Consider the following 24,484-nt stretch of genomic DNA (forward strand, 5'->3'; position numbering starts at 1 on the left):
TTCTCCTGATTATCTAAAGTTCACTTTTCAGCTTCAACTCCACTGTTTTATCAATGCTGTAAAATAATAATTAAAGTCTTAATTTTTCGATACTTTTATTATTTCAAAGAAATCAGTTTTCCTATTGAGTGAGACAAAACAAATTCAACTAAGGAATAATAAAATGCAAAAGTTTATTAGCTCACACAATATTTATGTATCCATATATATATATATATATATATATATATATATATATATATATATATACTTTCCATAGATATATAGATAGATGTGTGTGTGTGTCTATCAGAATCTAACAGGAAATATAGAAACATTTGATGAGATTAATTAACAAAAGTAACACAACTTCCAAGTATCCATCATGGCACACACTATAATAGTCTTAAACTAATTAGTGACAGACCAATAATAAAGATTTCAGTTTCAATCCAAATGTTGTAATACAAGAACAAGTGAGCCTATGAGAGTTAACATCATTTCATCTGCTTTACTTCAGTTGCTAGCTAGTTAGTTGGGATGCTAGCCCACAGAATGGTGCAAAAATGATCTAAGCTTATATAATAAACCCAGAAAAAAACACATTTCCACAACCACTATATTATGTGATGTAAGAAAGGAATTTTTGATATGTGATTTTTTCTAAGACTTACATGGATGTTATTTTCTGTCTACATCATGTGGTGGAAATAACTTATTATGACATTTGCACTAAGCAATGGGAACTTAGTTTTAGTCACACACAAAAAAAAAAAAATTAAATAAAGAAAAAAATAAAATAGAAAGTGCCAGAAAGCTTCTAATGGGTAACCAACGTAGTAGTTTTTGCATTAGAAACTTTCTTGAGATTGAATTACTGTTAAAGGAAACCAGTAGTTTAAGTCCTTTGTAAAGAGGAGTGGAGCAAAGGGGAGTAGGTCTTTGACATGAACATGAAGTTAGTCATTGAAGTGGAACACACAACATAATGCTTGAAATGGCCATTTTACCTCAGCTCAAGACAATCAATGACCATCACACATTCATCTCTTCGTTTTGATGGACAATTTATTGGCTTGAAAGAAAACAAAAAGTCATCATATTATTTGATAAAAGACTTCATTTCAAACTGATCATTATCAGGTATATAGAGGATGAACTACTCTGTAGATTTTAATCAAGCATTTAAAGATCCTACTTTTGGCATAGTAGACCATGCTCAAAGGAGTATATCTAACAAACATTTCACTAAGATATGACTGACTTCATTGAAAGCTAGAGAATTTTAAAAAAATGGTATTTGATTTTATTCTTTTTTTATTATTATTAAGATATTTTGAAAACAGCCATAAATCGCAATAGATTTTTTTAGAAAGATTTTTCTCAAAAACTGAACTATTTGATTAGTTTTAGATTTGTTTTCACTATTTAATTACTTTTAGATTTGTCATCACTATTTGATTAGTCTTAGATTTGTTTTCAATGTTTGATTAGTTTTAAATTTGTCTTCAATATTTGATTAGATTTTTTGTTTTCACTTAGTCAAAACTACATTGAACCCAGAAGACCAACTTAATGTATCATTCTGTGGACTAGCAACACAATTTTGTCAGTTTTGATCTCCAGACAAAAGAAACAGCATGTTGAACTTCAGTTCATCCAAGAAGAAGGACAGCTGCCCATCTTTAGACTGCAACTCAACACAAAATGTTGGTGAAATAAACTCAGACAAATACAAGTGATCACGGCCATTAAGGCTGTCAATGTACTCAGTAACATCAACTATCTAGGCTGAAATAGTCAGGATATAAAAACAATAGCATCACATTGAGTACACAAATTCTACATCTAGACTGACAAAAGAACTTCATGCAAAGATTAGGACTTTCATGGTTGACTTTGTATGCCAACAAAAACTAAGTGATCATCCAATACTTCTAATCAAAACAATGGCAACAGAATGTGGCTTTTGTACATACAGAATCATAGAAATAGGAAAACTAAGACTTTTTTTTTTTTAAAACACTGGCAAAATGATATTAGAGAAGGTATAATAATAGCTTTCAAAAGTTGGCTCATCAAAGGGACACAATTTGTAGCTTCATTGTTGGCTAGAAACATAATTAGCTCATAAAGACATAACAATACAATTACACACAGCATTCCTGTACTAACAAACAGCACAGGAATTGCTCTGTTCTATTCATAATCCAGACTTAAGTACATGGTTTGTGTTAGTCATCTAATTGTAATACAGTGTGTGAGTTCAGTCAGGCGTATCAAAATCTTTTTCTGACAAGTTAATAAATACAAATGTACACACCGAATTCACATGCTTGATGAAGGCAGAAAATCATCCTAACTGGCATATATGCTGGTCATTTTGAGCAAAACTAACAATACAGAAAACACCAGAATAATTCAAGTTCATTTTATGTCATTTTCATAAATGTATACTGGACTCCATACTTTAAGTGGCAGGAATACTCATTAAATATCTTCTAATAGCAAATGTTCATCGAATGATTTCATTTTAATAAGAGTTTAGAAGGAAAGCATGATCAAATAGTATAAATATATATATATAGTATTAATATATACCCAGAAGAAAAAAATAGCTTTTTGATTTTAATGTACATTGTTCTTATATAAATATACAACAAACATATACAAACAGTTGTGATTGGTTTGGAATGTATAGACATTGCGAAAGCAGATAAAACTGCAGCATTTTCCCTTAAGCCCAATGTATTCACCTGCAAAGTTCCGCTATGTACACATTTTTTAACAATACAATGCAATGCAATATTTAAACTACAAATTCGAATGTAAAAGATGGCTTCTGATAAAAAAATAATAATTTTTCATTACTAGTTTTGTACTGTGTATATATTCAGTGATAATTACACTAAAATAAAAATCAACAATTTATAATGAGCAAATGTAAACATGTTTTTTATATAATTTCAACTAAGAACATTTTTCAAAAATATTTTTTCGTAGATAAGCCTTTGAATTTTTGATAAACGAAAATGTCTACATTCATTGCTAAATAATATTAAAAAAAAAAAAAATCAAATGGTAAAAATAAATTTCAATTGGCTGTTTAGAAGTGAGGTTAAAAAAACAAGTTAAATCAGGAAACTTTAAAACTAGGACAAAACATTATTTGTTGCTTTTTATTAATGAACTATTAAGCATTACACTATGATAGCAGCCATTGTGTTAGCATTCAATGATATTTGAAGTTGAGAGTTTAGAATTGGATGAACTTCTAGCTACAAAGGTTAAAGAACATGCACCAAAACTAAAATCAAAGATCCAACAAAATTTAGAATTACTGCATTGTCCCCTACTTTTTTTTTGTTGATGCTGTCACGACTATTAGTGATCATTTCATCATTGAAGATAAGAAATCTATTGTAAATAAATAGAATCATTAGTTCTGTAAGTCCAAGTTAAACTTTTTAAAAAAAAAATTTAATTACCGGTATTAAAAAGAAAATGCCATGAAATTATTTTATGAACAAAATTATCTCTACCCATCATCAATAACACAAACTTATTATAAAAACAAAAAAATAGTTTTCACCATCAGCAGCTCATACTGCAGGTTCATCTGCTTGGCAAGATATGAGTTTTAAATAAAGTATCTATCAGGAAACATATCTTTCAAACTTAAGAAAACAAAAGGTTTGTACTTTGACTACTTTGAGTAATTCAACAAAAAAGATATGAGTTTTAAATAAAGTATCTATCAGGAAACATATCTTTCAAACTTAAGAAAACAAAAGGTTTGTACTTTGACTACTCTGAGTAACTCAACAAAAAAGTGACATACAAACGCAGGCTCTGTGACACCAGTTTGGGTTCAGTGAATCTTCAATGTTGAAAGTTTAGAACTGGAAGTATAATGTGACCACAAATGTTAACAATAAAGAGGTTAAATCAATCAATAATTTGTTTCATGCTAATGTTGCAGATCTTTCAAAAAGACAGTTAAAAAAAAAAAAAAAGATCACTTCCAAACATGATTCATTGTAGTTCATGTAGCATGGGGACAAAATAGTTCAAAATATATCAAAAATATATTTAAATAGTGAAAGATACTTCACAAAATTAATACCAATGAGATTCTGTGGGGACAACCAGTCAAGGGGAAATGGGGGTTCGATTCTTAAAGAGTATTATCCTTAATATACAAAAACTTGAAAACACATTAGAAAACATACTATCTAAATGCATTTGACAACAAAAGTTGTCAAGGAAGAGCACTAAACAAAAAAAGGAGCTATCTCTAGATAGATGATCTCAACAGAACATAGTCCTAAGTGTCCTAGAAACAATAATGACTAAACAGAACTTATTCAAAAGATTTTTGGAAAATATTAACTAAGATCCTACCCATTTCACCGAATGAAACATCCCTCCCTTTGATGATATGCAAGATAGAAATATTTCTTAACAAAGTAATGATGTGAAAGACAGCGACAGGGAAATACATTTCATGCTAGCCATTGTCAGTACTTGAAAATACATGCTTATGCTTGTTTAAAAAACAACAACATAGAAATGGAATACAAACATCAATATAATATAGGCTTTAGTGTCCCATAAGCTGTCATTCATATCAGATCAAAACTAATTCTCCAGGCTTAAAATTGTAAGAATTTTGAAATAAAACTAACAAAATGTAATCAAAACAATATAAAAAAATTTGTTAAACACTTGATTTAACACATTCATATTATAAATATATAGATAAAAAAAACTACCATTTCAAAAATAGTCTTAACTATAATTAGCTATTATGAAAGGAATTTATATTTTCTCTAAATAGAGAACCAATGCTTCAATTATTTTTTGTGATCTTTTTTATCTTTTTTAAAAAAAAAAAAATAATTATTAGGAAATAAAAAAAAAACTAAAACAAAAAAAACAAAACAAAAAATAAACTTTACTTTGTTTTTTAAAAAAAAAGGTCATTCCCTTTAAAAAAAAATTAATTTAATTTACAAAATGTTGAAGTTGCCAAATATCTAGAAAATGGCAACCAATTATTTGATACTGTAAAATCCAAAAGAATTCATCAAACAGAAAACTAAAAAAAAAATTAAACAATGTTTTACAATTTGTTTTAAAGTAAAAACACAAAAAAAAAAACAAAAAAAAAACAAAGAAAAAAACATAGGACAAAACAGCAAGTCACATAAAAACATAATTTTTAAAAAATAAATTATATTTATATTTTTATATATATATATAAATCAAGAAACATCTGGCAATGACTGGAAACAAAAAAAATTTGATAGAAAAAAAAAAGCATTGTGTTAGATAAGAAGAGAACAATTCAACACACTTAAAAGACATATCACATGATTTGGCTATGACACTTTTTATCATTCTCTTAAGCTAACATCAATAACAGGTCAGAAGAGAATGTCACAGCAGCACTGCTGTATGCTGATGACATACTAGCATTAAATACATGTCATTTTTACTTTCAGAGTACAAACAAAACATTTTTAAACAAATATTTTAACAAATGGGGATGGCATGTTTTGCTTCCAAAGACTCCAGTCATGACTTTTGTTTTTCTATTACTATTTTGTTAAAAGGCCACTCAATTACTAGACAAAAGTGTTTCCTCAAGTGTACAAAAAGATTCAGGCCAGCAGCACACAGCAGTGCTTCAGCTATAAATAGCAAATGTTTGTATTTCCTCTTAAGCTTCACTTTCTACCTTATACTTAGTGCCAGCATCAGTGCTGCTCTTCCAAAATTTTATATTGGCTTTGATTTGACTTGGACGATGCTGCACAAATAGAAAAAAAAAAATAAAAATTTTTTATCCAAAAGCAAGAATAACAAGAAAATGTTTTGTTAAATATAGTAAAAAAAAAGCTAATATTAAGTGTACTTGTATCAATTATTTGAGATCAGTCATGATAAAGGCACATTCCTCGTTCCATATGCTAGGACAAATTTTTACAAATGCTACTTCTTTCCTAGTGCTATTAGAGAATGGAATGTGTTGCCTAAGCAAGCCAGGAAAACCAACGACTTGGCAGAATTTGAGTCATAGGTTAACATGCATGACTAGATGCATGACGCATAGGACATAATCATCTTCTTTTTTGAAGTAACGTCTGCATTATATAAGATAAGAAAACCCATAGATAAGATAAGATAATTAATGGTTAGGCCATACTCTTTGCAAGCCTTAAAAGCAGGACATTAGTGACTGAAGCTCCTCATGTGAGTGTGCCACTAACAATGCATCGTCCGCGAAGAGTATATCTCTTATGAGGGTGGTTCTGGTTTTAGTTTTGGCCCTCAGTCTGGCAATATTTAGAAGTTTGCCATCGAATCTGGAATGAAGATATATGCCTTCGGTGGATTTGTCAAGCGCGTGGTGGATTAGCATTGAAAAGAGTATTCCAAGGAGGGTTGGGGCCAGGACACATCCTTGTTTGACTCCGCTGTTTATACTGATACTTTCGGAGCAGGCGCCATTGAACTACACTGTACCCATCATATTTTGGTGGAAAGAGACAATAGTATTTAGCAGCTTGGGTGGACAACCTATTAACTGTAAGATTTTAAAGAGGCCTTCTATGCTGACTAGATCAAGGGCCTTTGTCAGGTCGATGAATGCAATGTACAAAGGCATTCTTTGCTCTCAGCACTTTTCCTGAAGTTGACGGATGGAGAAAATCATGTCAATTGTGGATCCCCCTGAGCGAAAGCCGCACTGTGATTCTAGATAGACTCGATCAGCAAGTTTTTGTAGCCTGGGAAGTATCACTCGAGCAAAGACTTTGCCTACAATGCTTAGGAGAGAGATTCCCCTGTAGTTGTTGCTGTCGCTTCTGTCACCTTTGTTCTTGTACAGTATGATGATCTTTCAATCACGCAGATCCTGTGACACAGCACTTTCTTGCCAACATTTGCAGAGCAGTTCATGTAGAGGTTGGCTTAGTGTAGTTTTGCACTGTTTCATAAGATCTGGGGGGATATCGTCACATCCAGGTGCTTTGCCGGCAGCCACGCTGTCTATGACTTTGTTGAGTTCTAATAGGGTGGGTACTTGGTCAAGTTCATTCATTGTGGGTAATTGGTTGATAGCGTTTAGGGCTGAGGGAGAGACTGAACTTGTTGTGGCTTAGAGTTCGGAGTAATGTTCGACCCATCTGTGCATTAGTTCGCTCTTGTCTGTGATAATTTCCCCAGTGGTTGATTTGAGAGGTGCTGTCTTGTTTTGGGCAGGTCCGAGCGCCTTTTTGATTCCTCCATACATCCCTCTTATGTTGCCTGCTTGAGCAGCGAGCTGAATCATCTCACTGAGCTCTATCCAGTATTCATTGGCACAGATCTGTGCTGTCCTCTGCACAATGGCTCTAGCTTCTTTCAGAGTTAACAGATTGCATTGGGTAGGTTTCGCCTTGTATGTAACGAGTGCATCTCTCTTTGCTCTAATGACAGATACTAGTATAGTTGATTAATAGTCGAACCAATAGTTTGGCTTTGTAAGTTTTCTTCCAAATATGTCCAGGGAAGTCTTTTGTATGGTGGACTTGAGGTGTTCCCATTTTTCTGTTGCTGTATTTCCAGAAGCACTTTTGTAGTTGCGTTCAAAAGATTCCACAAACTGTATCTTAAGATAAGGGTGGCACATCTTGCTTACATCCGATTGGGGTCTTCCAATCTGCTTGATATGGTGGATTTTTTTAGGGAGAAGATTGATCTTACAACATACCAAAGAATGATCTGTGTCAGTCTGCACTGTGATAGGACCTGGTAAGCTTAACAGATTTTAAGCACTTTTGTCTTACCATGATTAGATCTAGTTGGTGCCAGTGTTTGGAGTGAGGGTGACACCAAGATACTCTGTGCTGTGGTTTAGTCTTGAAATATGTATTAGTGACACAGAGGAAGTGTAGTGAGCAAACCTCGAGGAGCCATTTTCATTTACTTTTCCGACACCAAAATGCCCAATACAGCTGTCCCATGCAGAGTTGTCAGATCCAACGCGTGCATTGAGGTCGCCAAAGATGATAACCTGTTCTGTATTTGGGATCTCACTGAGAGCAGACAAAAGGTTGTCGTAGAACATGTCTTTGGCCTCTGGTGTGGCCCTTATCAAAATTACGTGACCAATAGATGTGTTAATTAGAGGTGCCTAAGAAAAGCAAGAGAACACTTTCCTTGCACGTGTCAAAGATTGAGAGCCTCTACAACCATGACAAAATTCACACACTGTTCCTCAAGGAACCGTTTCAGAAATGTTGAGCCCTGCACAGTTAGTGAAATAAAGAGAAGGAAAATGGTGGGGGTCCCCAGTGTACTCTGCCTTTGACCTCTTTTCTAGTCAGAGTCCCAAGCCTCAAGTCTCTGGAAATATAGGTGTGTAACACAGACACCTGCTTGAACCTCACCCAAACAGAACACTTGTTCAGACAGTTGGTGAGCTCTTGTTTTGTTTTGCTGGTCTAGAGTTTAAAGAGCCTTCGAAAATTTTTCAATGGATGGAAAGATGTGCTAATGCTGGCCACAGCCTTTTGGTGAGATGGATGAAATAGAACTACATTAAAACTTTGCCACCATGTTTAAAAGTAGTGATAGATAGCAAGAAGTATAATAACCAGACATTGCACAACAAAGCCATTCATTAGATGTACAAGTTCTAAATGAAGCTTTGATTACTTGACTTTTTTATTGCATTGAATCTTTTAAAAATATTTTGGTCACATTATCAGTAAGTTTTCTTTTGTATTTTCAAAACAGATTGCTTTGAAACAAATTGGTTTTGTGTTACAAATAGACCACTGGGAAGTAGGCAGTACCTCCATGAGCCACATGCCAGACTTGCTGGTGGGATGGGTGTAGGCATAGTAGACCCATCCCCCCACAGCTCCAAGTAGACCACAAATGATAAAAACGATAACCACTATGACAGCCACAGGGAAATCACTCTTCTGGTTACATTTACCATTCTGAAATACACACAGAAAAGGCACATTATTAGTAGAATAAAATAGAAGTAATCAAGTAGATATGCTATGTACCTTTAAACTTCTGTTGATATCTGAAACAAATCTTGTCAACTAAATATAGCATTCTAGTTCCGAGTGCACAATGATATAAGTGTTTTTATTGACACTACTGAAATATAATTGATTCAGTTTCCCTATTAAATTTTTTTAAAGGAAAAAAAAATAAATGAATTACTGGCATTATATTTTTTTATAAAATAAATTATAAATGGAAATAGAAATAATAATATCCACTAATTACTTAGTAAATATTATCAAATTTGAATGAGATAAAGATAAAAATCACTTTAATTTGAAATGAGCAATGTAAACAACCAAGTCAATGATCTTCAAAGTGCTAGCAGAAATAGTTGGAAAAATGTCTTATTAGAAATTACTAGTTGTTTACTTGGTAGAATTAAATCATGCAAATGAATAAAATGTAACATTCAAAATGTTCTTCACCAGATTAATGAAATTAATCAAAAACTGTTTCAAGCTTAAAGAAGTTAGTGAACAGAAGAAACAATAAAACATACATTAAACATGTTTATTTCAATGCTTCTATTGTACTTATTGTGCTTAGTTTGATCCTGATTGTATATAGTTAGAACATAATTTGACATATTTGAGACCAATGGTAAGAATTAGATATCATGTACAAAGCTTCCACCTAAAAGTGCCCATTGTGAACACAATTTTGCTACACCAGTTGATTGGTTCCCAGGCCAGGGATTTGTTCCCATGCTATATATTTATTTATTATAGTCGGAACCTACCCTCTTTTTTTTTTTTTTTTTTTTTTTGCACTTCCATTAAAACGGCTGAAATTTAACAATTCCCTTGAACATAATTGTAAGTTTGTGAATTCTAGTTAATTCTGTTATGTTGCATTGAATGGCTCGCTCGATATTTCTCTCACTTTCTTAATCACTCTTTCCCTTTCCTTTTCTCTCTCTCCCTCTTCTTTTCACTCTCTCTTAGACACCTTCACTTTTTTTGCACTTTGCTCATTGTGATTCTCTCCCATTTAGACTTTTAACTGTCTCTCCCACTCTCTTTCTTCCTTTCTCTCCTTCTCTCTCTGGAGACCCATTTTTTTGTGTGCCTCACTCATTCTTTTTTTAATGCCCCACAATTTTCCACCTTAGGCAGACCCTACTTCCACTACAGCCCAACATAACCAACACTCTGTAAAGCAGTGCTGAACAACTGAAGAAAACAGATCACTATTTTTCATTGGATCAGTCTGCAAAAGAGCTTACAGTTCAGCAGCTACAAGCTGGCTAGAAGAATAAGAAACAACTTGCACATTGTAATGCTTGCAGTAATGGTCTCCTCTCTCTCTTCCCACAGTGAGTCTACTTGTGCATTGTTAGAGCCGGTCTCTAAATGTGTGCAGTTGAAAAGCACAAAGCATGAAACACAGCTAGAACAAGAGACTGACATAGAATATTTGCTCAATAGAACATTTTCATAAATGAAGTTGCAGCTGTATCCCTTTTACAAAGTACAGAAGAACTGATAAGCTATGCATTTTAAAAAGCTTATAATTATTTGTCTCTACTTGCATTGCAGCATCAAATTTCTAAGCTTGTAGCATAAAGTCATTGTGATTTAAATATTTGTTACTTAGCAACTCAATGTGACAACCTTGACAATGTTTCTGTGATGTAGATTCCATGATACCTGTACCCAAACCACAGTCACTTCTTTTTAAACTTTACTGTATTTTATTGTTAAAATAATGAAAAAAGTAAACAAAAGAGCTAATTACTCTGATTAAACTTCAATATGTAAACTTCAATGTAAACAACCAAGTCAATCAATGATCTTCAAAGTGCTAGAAGAAATAGTTTGAAAAATGTCTTATTACAAATCACTAGTTCATTGTTTACTTGGTAAAATTAAATCATGCGAATGAATAAAATGTAATATTCAAAATGTTCTTCACCATACCAAATAAAATGTAAAAACTTCCAATATTTCATGTTTTTCTTCTCATTTTAAGTAAACTCATTGCATCTCATAAAATAACTGAAGTGCCACCTTGCACATAAAATGTTCATTGTCTATCTATTAGTTAAATGTGATTTGTAAAAAGGAATGGTTATGGTCCTGCTTTGTCCAGGTTGGTAGGCTTGTACGTTAAAAATATTTTTAGAACCTTAATTCTGCTTTTATTAAATGCTGCTAACAGATTTTGGTTTTAAAATATCATTTATAAACATTTATCCTTTTGAAACAATTAAAAATTAATTTAAATGAATGCTTAGATCTACTAAATGTTTAAAACATTGTAGATAATACACTAGGATGAAGTGTCCTGCTAAGAATGGGATTAATACTTAATCTAGTAAGTGGGCATTTAAGGAACCTAACAATCAAATACAATTAAAGCAGCACTAACTAAAAATTATGATATCCTTAGAGAAAATTTAAAAAAGAAATAAAATAAAAAACAGCAACAAAAATAAAAACATGTTCTGATTTTATGTTTCTTACGTGACTTAGCACACACATACCTCACAGGACTCTCTAAGAGGGACGACCATTTTTAATGGGTCCCTTAAATGTTTGACTGGCGGAGGGAGGAACTGACAACCGGCAGCATCTTTAACGTGCTAAAATTAAAATGTTCAATTGTATGACCCAGAATTGATTTTTTTTTAACATTTGCTGTTGGTTGGTACATAGGTAAACATAATTGCTGTTGGTTGGTACATAGGTAAACATAATGAGGTGAAAAGAAGAGTCAGAGATTGTAGGTTAATAGATGTTCAGTAGATGGCTACCATGCATAAATAGCTACACTCAAGATTACAAATAATATAAACAGCAGTCCAAATGTTTAGAGGCAACCAAAATGCAATTATATTTCTTGGAATATTTTTATTGTACCATTTCTTGCTTTCAAGCTGAAATTTTCTATTTCTTAAAGAAAAAAACTTTTTTTGATTGAATAAGTTTTATGTCTGAGTTAACAGTTTACAAAAAACATTTTGAAAATCAAAATCAGCAAGACAAGCTAAAGAGATGACAAACTTAATGAATATTAACAATAAAAGAAAAAAAATGTTATGAAAATATAAAATATTAATAAATTAGTAGTTGTGAAATGACAAGGTGCAGTGTATAGCATGCATTTCACAATAGGATCTAAGAATTGTGTATAAAAATGTGTTCGGTGGTATTATGTTTGTGATCAAATGGTACTTAATGGTAAAGGTTTAGTGATATGTACAAATGAGTTTAATTGTAGTGCTGTGCTATCATTCACCACCAGCTATGAAAGGAAAGACATGCTTTAAAAGATGACATAGTCCAGAGTTAATTAAATTAACATATCTGTCAGTCAGGGTTAATACCACAACATTGGGCAATACCTTCCTTGTTAGCTGAGCACTTCTAGAGCATCCACTAGTGTCCAATAAACCTGGGGCTCAGAAACTAATTAAAACACTAGTCCAATACTAACATGCAAGGATTAATCATTACCAAGAAAACAAAAACAGTGAATCAAAGAGGAATGTGAGATGCTCAGCAACAGTCCTGCATGCAGTGGGCGAGCAATGTCCTTGACATACTTACATTACAAATGTTTTGAGAACCAGGGTACAAGGGATCTGTTATTGGCCTCACAGGTTGTGGGAGAAAGGAGCATATGTCTGTAGCATTGGTCAACTAGAAAAAGAAAGCACATATTTCTAGTGAAGAATGTGGGAAAGACAAAGGTGCATGACCTTTCAATCATTTCAACCAGTTGATTTCACTCAATCAATAGAAACATGTCATATGATTCATCTTTTGAACCAGTTCATTAACCTTTGAGACAAAAGTAAATTATTTAAAAAAAAAAGAAAGAATACATTAGAATTCTGGATAACACTGAAAGATGAACAGAAGTGCAGCAACAGTGCAGGAAAAGTACATCAAATGTGGTCAATTATTAAAAAATCCTCAGAAAAACAAGAATTTCTATTTTTCATTCTGTTCAGAAAAGTACATTCAAACCTTGCTGACAGGAAGTTTACAAACTAGAAATAGAGATGCTAAACAATTGTCAAAAGTTTGATGTGAGATTCACTCATTTTAAAAGCACATTTTCACTATTTATGAAATTTAATTAGCAGGACTGAAAGCTACAAGCTATAGTTTACATTCTACAAAGATATGAATTAGGAAAGATTTTGAAAGAAATGAAAATAATTATTCCTAAGGTTTGTGGGTTTAAATTATTTAGACTTTTATTGTTTAACAAAACCCACTTGTTTTTTTTTTTACTTCTTAAAACTTGTACTGAACTCAAACTTCACTGTAACAAACTCAAAAGTAACTGAAATCATTAACTGTGTACTGTATTCAAAATGTCAAAACTTTGTATGTAGACAAACATATTTAAATAAAATGTGAGTGAAGCGTTTCAATGGTATATAGTAAAATATTTAAGTTAGTTTTTTTATCAGGTAGGCAAGCTAAAAATTAGTTGATGTTTATACCAATATTCTTTAGCTGTAAAGCAAAGCCAACGGTAAAGTTAAAAGTCCTGTAGTTCATAACTTACACCGCAACCAGCCAACAATTTAGCTTGACTAGAGCTGTTGGTGACATTATCAGTACTGGTCTCATCCGAGAAAGAAGACAATGTTGTTACTGGTAAACTCAGACGGGAGGATGAATTAGCTAACTTCACAGCGGTGGTAGAAACAGACCAATTAGTTACAGTTGTGGTTGTAACAGGCTCACAATCATCAACTGAAGATCCACTCTAAAAACAGTATCAAATATGGCAAGAAGCCAGTAAAGAATATTGAGAAAGGAAGTCTGGGAACTGAACTGTTTCTTGAAAGCATTTCTTCACATATTTTACTATCTGAAAACAATCCTCGTACAGTGCAGGTATTAATGGGGCAACATTGATAGAGAGCAATTTATTTGTTGTAAAAAAAAAAAAAAAGTATGAAAGATAACATTCATAAAACTTGGTTGAAAGATGGTCAAACTAAAAAAAAAAGGTCATGGATAAACTTCAAACATGAGCTATCAATGCTGTTTTGAATGTGAACATTTACAAATACTTTTGATCAAAAATGAGATTAAAAATATTCATATTCAAAGAGCTTCAATGTCATTTTCTGGAGTAGCTAGTGCGCTCCCTCTTTTTCATTGGCTAAGTTGTGTCCCATTTTCTTTCTTAAAAACTAATCAGATTTCCACATATTTGGACACACCAAACTTACTTTAAAATAAAGCTTGTATTGATGTTAAAATTTGCAAATATAATTTTGTATAAATGTTTTAATCTAAAAAATAAAAAAAATAAGTTTGTGTCCATATTTCAAACTTCAAACAAAAGTCAGTATCAATATTTATATTTCAAATTAAAGTTTGTATAAAATTTATATCCTGTAATCAACTTTGTAAAGCAAAAAATTCTTAAAATAAAGTTTTATATATAAATATATATATAAATATCTTAAAAAGTATATTAGAGAAGAAAGTTTGTATAAATATTTATATCTTCATATAAAGGCTACATCAGAGATACTTTTTGATATAAGAGTCTTTGACGCAGGACAACCCATGAACAATTAGGAAAAATTTTTAAATCTTTTTATTTCGTAGTGGTTTTTTAAAATGTTTTTCTTAACCTAAATTAGAAATCTTGAAGCAGAACTTTCATGAGTCGCAGAAGATAGTGATTGTATGTTAGACAAATGAACTCTTTAATTATATATAAAATTGGCTTTGAGGCAACAGAAGATAGTGATTGCATGTTAGAGAAATGAACTCATTAATAATTATTAAATTTGCTTTAAGGCACCATAAAACAACAGAACAACATTATGGCAGCAAAGATACAAGCTTAACTCTAAGTAACTGGCAGTAAGAACTTAAAATTCTAAAAGCAAAATCTTGTTTTATAAATAGCTCACAAACTACATAAATAAAAACAAAAAAAAAACAAGATTTTCAATAACAACAACTAGCAACCTACTGACAACCTAATATGACAACCAAAGAATGACAATTTAATATGACAACCAACAACAAACATAACAACTAAAAACAAGAAGCTAATAACTGAATGCACCAATAAAAGTATTTGCTAGCTGTAAATGCCACTTCTGATCTACTAATATCCAAGTTCAGTTTGATATCTCACTCAATAGGGTCAAACCTGCCACTAACTTCATGCTCATAAAAGAAAGGAAGGAGAGACAGTCTTCACTAAGTGACGTGCTACTCAACCAGAGGCACCACAACTTACAGATTGCTGGCAGCCTTCTTTGTCCCAGTGTTGGCGATACCAGTCCAGACCATCTGAACAGCGTCCTATTGTGTTACACCATTTGCAGTCAAACTTGACGTTTTCATGCTTGACACATGTGCCACAGTCTGTAAGTCTATTGCAAGCTGAAGTGAAACAATAGATGTTGTTGGTAAAAATTCCCTCAAGTAAAATAACAAAGATAATGAAACAAAAAATTGACTATCAACAGGTTCAAGATAAAATGTAAGAAAACATAATTTAGAATATCTGAAACCCAGTTGTTAAATCGTAGGCATGAAAGATGAGTGTTAAAGCTATTGGCTGGAGGGTCCCAGTTTCAAATCCTGGTATTTTCCATTTCAATATCTTTAGGGTGCCTCAGAGTCCACCCAGCTCTAATGGATACCTGACTTTAGTTAGGGAAAAATAAAGACGGTAGGGTGTTGTGCTAGACACATCACATGACACCCTCGTTAACTGTGGACCACAGAAACAGATGACCTTTGCTCTTCAATTCTCTCTCAAACAAAACAGACAAAATTATCAATTCTTAACTTCCATAAGTAGAACATACTTTTTGAGGGGCCAAATTCACTTTAATTTATACTTCACCCCAACCCATAGTTATGTATTGAAACTTTTTTCATAACAGTGACAAATTCTGGACTTACTTGGTAGAGGTTTCAAAACAACCACTGTCCCATTAGCAATGGCATCCATCTTAACAACAACCTTATGGTACTCGTAGATGGTTCTCCTCTTGATCTCTGGAATCAACAGATTTTGTTTTTTTTTTATTATTCAAAATGAGTTACTTGTCATTACCAAATAATCTTTCTATTTAATTTTAACCCCAAAATGTAAAACAAAAATAAAGTTTTAAAGAGATGTTACATACTGTATTCTAACAGGTATTTAAAAAATATTACATACTTTTTTCTGGAAATTATTTAAACAAATGTAACATACTGTATTCTGGAAGGTATGTGTCATTGTAGTAAGCATCAGATAAACCAATTTTAACAGGATGCTCTTCTGTAGAGATACTTCGTACTGCTACTGGCACCTTGGAAAAAGGCAAATTAGACATGCTGACAGAATGGAAACACTGACGGCTTAAACTAAATGGAACACTCTTAATCAAGTAATGTATATATTAGAAATAGTTAGCAGACTTAAGAACACAGCAGTAGCATGGATATGTTATCAGAGAATGAGACAAGTTAAAAAAATAAATAAATAAATAAAAACAAGTGCTGTAATCGTTATTCTAGATTAAGACAAGTTAAATAATAGATTAAGAAAAGTTATATCATTACTATAGACTAAGGCAAGTCACAGCATCATTAATCTAGATTAATGCAAGTCATAGCATCACCATTCTAGATTAAAACAAGTCATATGACCATTATTCTATATTAAAACAAGTCATATGACCATTATTCTAGATTAAAACAAGTCATATGGCCATTATTCTAGATTAAAACAAGTCATATGATCATTATTCTAGATTAAAACAAGTCATATGATCATTATTCTAGATTAAAACAAGTCAAATGATCATTATTCTAGATTAAAACAAGTCATATGACCATTATTCTAGATTAAAACAAGTCATATGATCATTATTCTAGAGTTTCTAAACACTGATTCCAAAGCATTCTCTATGACCAAATAATGAGATGTCTACTTACTGTTTTATAGACAAAATGAATGTTGTCATCCTTGTGTAAAATGGCTTGAAAAGTGAACACACCACCTAAAATAGAGACATTGATTGTTTCAACAAAATGTCATTAAACACTAGATTAAACAACAAAAACAAAGAAATACTCTGACATTCAATCAATTACTTACTAGAGTTTTGGTCCTTTAGCATAACATTCTTCCATTCTACAGTAAACTTGTCATCTAAAGGCGATGCAAACAGAGAAGATTTATCAGCATAGTAATAAAGCTTTAAATTTGAAAATATCATACAGGACAAGTAGATTATTTTAAAATACTTTAAAATATTAAAAACTTCACTTATTTTAATAATACACAATATCAAAATTATATTTTACAAAATATAATACTTGCTTGACAAAAATTTTTTTTTAATGCAAGGTATCTTTTCTTTTTAGACATAGATAAAGGTTGTAATGTATGACATACAAGTGGTATCACTATCATAATGAAAATAATTACTCTTAAAGTAATTAACTTCTTTGAAGGATCCACTGTAATTTATAAGATAAGAATAAATTAATGGTCTACTAATGTAACCTAGTGACTAGATCAGTGCAGTAGAGTTGAAGTATGACTGTTCTAGTAAATTGGTTCAAGTTAGAAATGAAGATTAGCCAAGTCATACCTACCTTCATTCTTATAGTAAATACCAGATTCTTTACTAAGTGATGGATCAAAGTTGGCCATGAGTGGAGCTATATACTGGGTAGCTGTGAGCCACTGGTGCAAGAATGGACTCATGTAGATAAAACCTAAAATAAATATTAACTAATTAGTGGCAGAACTTTATCACAGTTGATAGTATACATAATCTGAATGAAAAGTTTTATTTCTATTCAATATATTTTGAAAGTACTTTCCTTTGTATACCAAATGAATTATTGATATCCTTTCAATTAGACATGCTAGATAAAAGCTATAAAAGGAGTTGCTGCCCAATTATTTCATTTTCTAATTTTACATAAAAAGAATTACAGTTTTAAAAAAACAACACTTTAGGTATTTTATAAAGACGCCAGAGATGAGAATTAAAGAATGTCAAACAAAGACAAAAAAAAAAAGAAACTTCTTCATGATACTAATGCAATTAAGAATAGTAGTAAGCTCCAGAAATGAATTGTTAAAACTGTTGCATCAGATGAGAGGTGATCCTTTGGCTTATTGTCTCAAATTCTGATATGCAAAACATTTCTTTGTAAGTTACAATAAAACTCTGTGCAACTTTCTCTTTTTAAAAAAAAGCAGCAAAGTGGATGACTAAAAAAAAAAAATCTTAAAATTCTTTTTAAAAAAAGTTCAACCTCACTCCTAAGCAAGTTTGTCAATATGCTGCCAGAGAATTAGTTATAAAAGAATGTCTATTTTTGTTTATTCTTAATAAGCAATCAATTAAATGTTGTTTTGTTATATATCATTGAGGAAATTTACTATTTGAAATTTTAACATAGGATAATTAGATTCCTCTACAAATTGAGTAAATTGTAAACAAAGACAATATTGAGAGAGAAAATGTATGTTTATCTTGAAAGCTGGATTTCAACTCAGAAAGAAGTGTTAGGTTCAACAATCTAACAACTAGAGTTACCTCCTGTAGCCACTGTTACATTAGTCACATCATGGCCATAAAAGTGAAACTTGAACTTCAAAGGGATCACCTAAACAGTAGAGAAAACTCATTTGGTTATCAAAGGTCATTTATTATTAAGCAAATCCAGTAAAAGGTCAGATGATTATGTTATAGCATTACATAATTTATTTTTTAAAAATCTATTTTCTAGTTACAAATTTCTTTACACATTTTGAACAATGTATAATGAAAGTAAAACATACCGCGGCGACTCTATGCCCAGAGGACAGTGTTTCATGACGGGGGACAGCACTAAGCTCCTGCCAGTAATCGTTCACTTTATTTTTGAATACTTCAGAAGTATAATAAATATGTTGATCCTATAATGCAACAAAACACAAAATATCATTGTTTGACTTCTCTAGTAATGTAGATTTTCAATAAAGACTCAATATCTCCAACAATCTCAAATTTAACTTTTAAGACTTACAAGTAAACTCAAAGCAAAACTTTCAGAAGGTAGTTTACAACTAGCAGCACCCAATTGTATAGCCAAATGTATAGTTGTATAGCCTAATGTATAGTTGTATAGCCAAATGTATAGTTGTATAGCCAAATGTATAGTTGTATAGCCAAATGTATAGTTGTATAGCCAAATGTATAGTTGTATAGCCAAATGTATAGTTGTATAGCCAAATGTATAGTTGTATAGCCAAATGTATAGTTGTATAGCCAAATGTATAGTTGTATAGCCAAATATATAGTTGTATAGCCAAATGTATAGTTGTATAGCCAAAAATATACAAAGACAAGAGTTTTAAGTTGGTAGAAACATGGTCAACCACTTGGCAAAGCTTTTTTTTTTGTCAGTATACTTCGTGATTTGTTTTTAAATTTCTTGTGAAATAAGTTAATAGCTGAACTTAAAAAAATAAAAGGGGATTATTTTATATAGTAATTTATATGATTAAAATCATAAAGTGTTACCAATATTGTGATAGTAAGTGTGTTTGTTTTGAGTGACTAGTAGTGTATTGTGAGTGATTGTGTATAGTCAGCATGTACTGAAGGATAAAGAATGTCAAACTAATAAAGTGATGTGTTAATTGTTAATATAGTCTTTTTAGTGTGTTTAAGATATCTATTAGAAATATTAAAATTAAATAACAGGTTCAATTAAATTTCAAGTTCACACTAGTAGTTGGTCACTCTGCTTGATGCCAACTGACACAGAACCAAGTGTACTCTACCTATGCTGAAAAAACCTTGAATATGATTATATATTTTGAACCTTTAGCCTAAAATAAAGATTAAAATCAAAATATTCTAACTGGAATTCTTTTATATATTGTAAATAATTCAGGTCAACTAAACCTACATGTATATGATCTGCTTCTGCAAAAGGATCCACTGGAGCTGCTGTTGGCTCTGTTGAGGTGGATGTGCTGGTTTTGGTTGTACTGGAAACAGGTGCAGCTGTACTACTGGCATTAGCTGTGCTGTTACTATCTGAAACACGTGGCGGCACGGCTGTTGTGGCATCTTTTGGAGCTGCAGTTGCACCGCTGGCTGCGGTGAACGCACCTGACATAAAACAAAATAAAGTACTTTTGTGAAATAAATTAGTTGAAGTTGCTAAATCACACAATTCCAAATAATATGTAAACATCAATATATATAAGGGCTGCACCAGATATCATTTTTATCCGGCCAGAGCCAGATACCGTGTCTCCATTTCTAGTAAATAGCTTTAAGCTGAACATTTTGCAAAATGTCTTCATAGCATATCTATGTTATATTTTTCTTTTTCTTTATTATATTATTCTTTTAAACTCTAACACTTACCTGTTACTATGGCCTGACTGGTCTCATCAGGTGACGATACTGGTTTATCAGGACCGCTGCTGTCTGCAGGTGAGTTTTGGCGTCGGATCCTGGAATGTGAAAGCACTTTGACAACTTGATAGTTCTCTGAGGTAAGCTTGAGTTCATTGGAATTGACAATCTGGTAATTTATCTCTGCAAAAGAAACAAAGTAGACACAGTATGAAACCTTCTTTCCTTTGAAAAGAAAAAAACTAATGGACACTATTAAACATAAAAGAGACAAAATTGATTTGGTGCAGTTGTCACTTAGTGCCGCCATTTTGGCCCTCAGTGTTTTAGATGCATGTTCATGTTTATTAAGTCTTTAAAAAGAATGACATATATCAATGTCTTGTGTGTTTGTCTTCAAAGGTAATTTTTAAGTGAGAACAACAATAGTTGTTTTTTTCCATTAGATTTGGGATTTCAGTTTGTTGTGTTATGACAATAATAACAGAAAGTGTGTGTTTTTTTAAATCCAAAAAAAAAAAGAGATGCAAAAACAAAATGGTTTATTTATTATATCTCCAACTAAATATTAAGACAAAAAAAAAGAAGAAAACTGATGTATGTCTCTGACAATTCACCTTAAATTTAGGGGAGTGGGGGAATGTGCTCTCAGAGAGGAATCTATCAAAGCTCACAATATGTTTTCATGAAATAGTAAAAAGGTTTATTAAAACTTTTTTGATGGTTGGGAAGGACGGGTGAGTGGTGGTGGGGGGGGGGGGGGGGAATGTGTACTACATAAACTATAGTAGAATTTAGTGAGAAAAATGTTTATTATGAAAAAAAAATTTGTTAAATTTATTCCTTGTGAACAATACTAAATATAATTTTTTATATAATATAAACAAAACCAAGTTGATATGTGATACTAGACTTTAGTAATAATATTTTTTTTTAAATCTAACTCACTAAAATCTTTGAGTCTCACATTCTGGAGTCGTTTGTCTTAACTACAACCAATGACAACAATGCCACCTATCTTGCACCATTCACAACCAATTGCTAACCTCTTCCCACCGTCACCATAGAAACACACACACTCCATTACACCCGTACTGGACAAAAGGCTTCAATGTCCAATAAAAGCATCCAATTAAAAAGAAAGAACAAAAAAAAAACTTTTAAACACAGATTCTCTCCTTTGCAGTAAAGACTAAAAACACTCTATGTCTATGCTGATCACCATGGCTCAATTGTATTTCTTCCAGACACGTAATAAAAGAGAATTATTCAAAACTAGCAGCTACATCCCTGAATCTTTCTAAATTATTATCAAGGGAAAAAGGTCACCCCCCATCAGTAAACATCTGCAAAACACTCTCACATGCACTCAGAGGAATAGAGAGAGAGTGAGCGAGAAATAGAGAAAAAGAGAGAGAGAAAAAAAAAGAGAATGTTAATGTTATTGTGCTTATTTGGGGCATGTCGCCCTCTAAGTCTTCAAGGATTCTCTACCTCTCTTCAGTAAACACAAACGGAACTTTAAAACTATCCAAGTTACAATTTTAAATCAGCTTCTTTATCATTCAGATATGAAAAACTTCTAGATCGAGTTACTAATGTCATAAAAAAAATCTGTTGAGGGGAAAGAGAGAGAGAGAGGGGGTGGGGGTTCTGAAGACATCTTTTTCACCAAAAAGAAAATCAAAGTATCAGAATAATATACAAAGAATAAAATTTACATGAATAATAAAGTGATGGGATGGGAGACAGAGAGAGTGAGAGAGGGATACAAAAGAGCAATGAGGACAGAGAATTCAAAGACAATGGTAAATTATTCTAGCAATATTTAGAGAAGGTGGTAGACATTACACAACAAATCACCAGGTTTTTCTAGTGGAATAACTAACCAAAAAACAAAAAGTCTAAGCAATCACTTTCTCCTACTGTGACCACAAAGATTGTTAAGATAAGCACTATGAAACCAGGTTGTTACTAAATGGTGTTTCAACACGAAGGGAGGGCAGCTAAAAGCACAAGGGCCACACAAACAGCCATTAGTATTTTTTTCTTTGCTACAGGTTCATCCCAATCAATGCAGACGACTTTAGGATAGAGGACAAGGATTTGGGCGGGAAGCCTAACACAATCACTTCAGCCGATGACGTCACTATCCCATTACTGAAACGCTTGCAAAAAAAAAAAAAAAAAAAGATGAGAAAAAAAAAAGAGAAAGGAAAAGCGAGGAGTCTTACACATTGCAAGAGTCTCAGTCTCCTATGTGGTCACACAGGAGTAAACAGGGGTAGACAATGTCCATATGACCTGGGTCCACTGAGGCTAATGTAGCCCAAGTAAAAGTAACAGACCACAGAGACCACGATTACCATAAGTTGAGCATTTCAAGAAATGGAGATAACTGCATTTTAGAGAACTGTATCTCTCCGCAGGCCAGCCCGTTCTAACCTCACACACAAACATGCATGACCCAACAGTTGTTGGATTGGTCTAGGCGAAAATGTAAGCAGGGGTCTAAAATAACATGGAAAGAGCGAGCCAGGGGCCCCAGTGATAAGATAATAAGTGGAGGCCAAGAGAAAAACTACAAACTGCCTCATGAGGATGCTACCAAGATCCTCCACTCCAATTATTCCACATTAATGTGCCATGAGACTGGCTGGTTAATTTTATTCCAGCATTAATCATCAAGTTCCATTCTTGCATTTAACTCACTTTTCCAATACAAGGATCACTTGCGATTTTCTATGTCTTATTCCATATGCTAGGACAAATTTGTACATGTGCTCCTGCTTCCCTAGTGCTTATAGAGCATGGAATAGGTCGCCTGAATCAACCAATGACCTGGCTGAGTCTAAGTCACATGACTATTTTGAAGCAATTATCTTCAAGTTACGTCTATAATTTATAAGATAAGAATTACACGATAATCTATGTATCTCATCCTATTCGTGTCATGCAGTTCTCCATGGAATGAGAATGTAGTATCCAATTCAATGTCTATCAATAATTTCAGTTTTACAACATATTTCCTTGAAATAGATCAAAATGTGTTTTTCTTTACCATAGCGTTGCTAGTTGAACTGAACATCATTTTTACAGCCTTATAAAACATGCAATTATATATCTAGACGTTTAAAGGGCCCCAGATTTCAAAACACAAGCTCAGGACCTTATCAAGTCTAAATCCAATCCTGGGGATTAGGCACGTCTGTGAGGGCAACATACCATTACCAATCACCAGCACAAATATTTATTATTAAGAGAACTTTGACTTGCAATTTTTTTTATTGTATTAATATCTAATTGGCCTACAATTAGTTTTGAGAGATACGGCGTTAAAAGTTGTCACCTCAAATATAACGAGCTCGTGTTAAAATCATTCCCTCAAGGACATCATAGTAAAAACAAAACCCCTCCCTTTTAGCGCCAATAACGATCGTGGTGTCACCAGGGGATATCACTCTCAAGTACTTATTACTTGGTCAGCGGTTCTAAACTTTCAACAGCATACGCTAATGGGAGATTGAAACATAGAATCTATATGGCGGTATAAACGCAAAGCTTCTAAATGCTAATTAAAGGTTTTGGAAAGAATTTATTTACAATTTAATAGAAATTCATAAAACTAAACCTTATAATTTTTTGGAGAATCATTGTAGCTTAGGGACTTTAGTTCAAAAATTAATTTCGTCTTCTTATTGCTTTGTGTGTGTTTTAAAATCCCTAGATGTATATCTTTAGACCTCTGGTGCGAAAACCAAATCAAATTGTCTTCTTATAACTTTTGAACTGTTTGATAAAACCGAATCAAAGTTATAACTTCAAATAAGTATCTCTAAATGGAAGTGAACCATCGCCTTATCTCTTGCCCAGCTCAGGGGCAGACCTCAAGAGAGTGCCAATAGAAACTGAAGTACTGATGTTGTTATTGAAGTTTCCAAGTTTGACTAGTCGACACGTCAAGACAGGACATTGGGGGGGGGGGGGAGCGAAGGTTAATGACAAGAACTGTTTGGGTCCACATTAAATAAACCTTGGAATTAGTTATTCATCCAGGAGTCT

At 32.5% G+C, this 24,484-nt stretch overlaps 1 protein-coding gene across 7 annotated transcripts in view; it reads right to left on the minus strand.

Moving 5' to 3' along the window:
* Positions 1-35: 35 nt before the first annotated feature.
* The window catches only part of LOC106073104 (plexin domain-containing protein 1-like), a 52,517-nt gene continuing 28,068 nt past the window's right edge, over positions 36-24,484 (minus strand). The window contains exons 2-16 of one of the 7 annotated variants that reach the window (XM_013233598.2): positions 20,432-20,605; positions 19,965-20,170; positions 18,850-18,966; positions 18,605-18,674; positions 17,649-17,771; positions 17,146-17,199; positions 16,983-17,047; positions 16,258-16,354; positions 15,960-16,055; positions 15,286-15,431; positions 13,579-13,782; positions 11,540-11,638; positions 8,826-8,975; positions 5,723-5,794; positions 36-56 (exon numbers count right to left, since the gene is read on the minus strand). In XM_013233598.2, coding sequence (XP_013089052.2) covers positions 51-56; positions 5,723-5,794; positions 8,826-8,975; positions 11,540-11,638; positions 13,579-13,782; positions 15,286-15,431; positions 15,960-16,055; positions 16,258-16,354; positions 16,983-17,047; positions 17,146-17,199; positions 17,649-17,771; positions 18,605-18,674; positions 18,850-18,966; positions 19,965-20,170; positions 20,432-20,605 — 1,679 coding nt within the window. In that variant the 3' untranslated portion in view covers positions 36-50. Of the gene's footprint in view, positions 57-149; positions 5,795-8,825; positions 8,976-11,539; positions 11,639-12,605; positions 12,699-13,578; positions 13,783-15,285; positions 15,432-15,959; positions 16,056-16,257; positions 16,355-16,982; positions 17,048-17,145; positions 17,200-17,648; positions 17,772-18,604; positions 18,675-18,849; positions 18,967-19,964; positions 20,171-20,431; positions 20,606-24,484 lie in introns of those variants that run through there. The other 6 variants (XM_013233592.2, XM_013233585.2, XM_013233612.2 and 3 more) reach the window with 6 other exon arrangements.

The sequence above is a fragment of the Biomphalaria glabrata genome, chromosome 1 (assembly GCF_947242115.1).
Source record: "Biomphalaria glabrata chromosome 1, xgBioGlab47.1, whole genome shotgun sequence".
Taxonomy (NCBI): domain Eukaryota; kingdom Metazoa; phylum Mollusca; class Gastropoda; family Planorbidae; genus Biomphalaria; species Biomphalaria glabrata.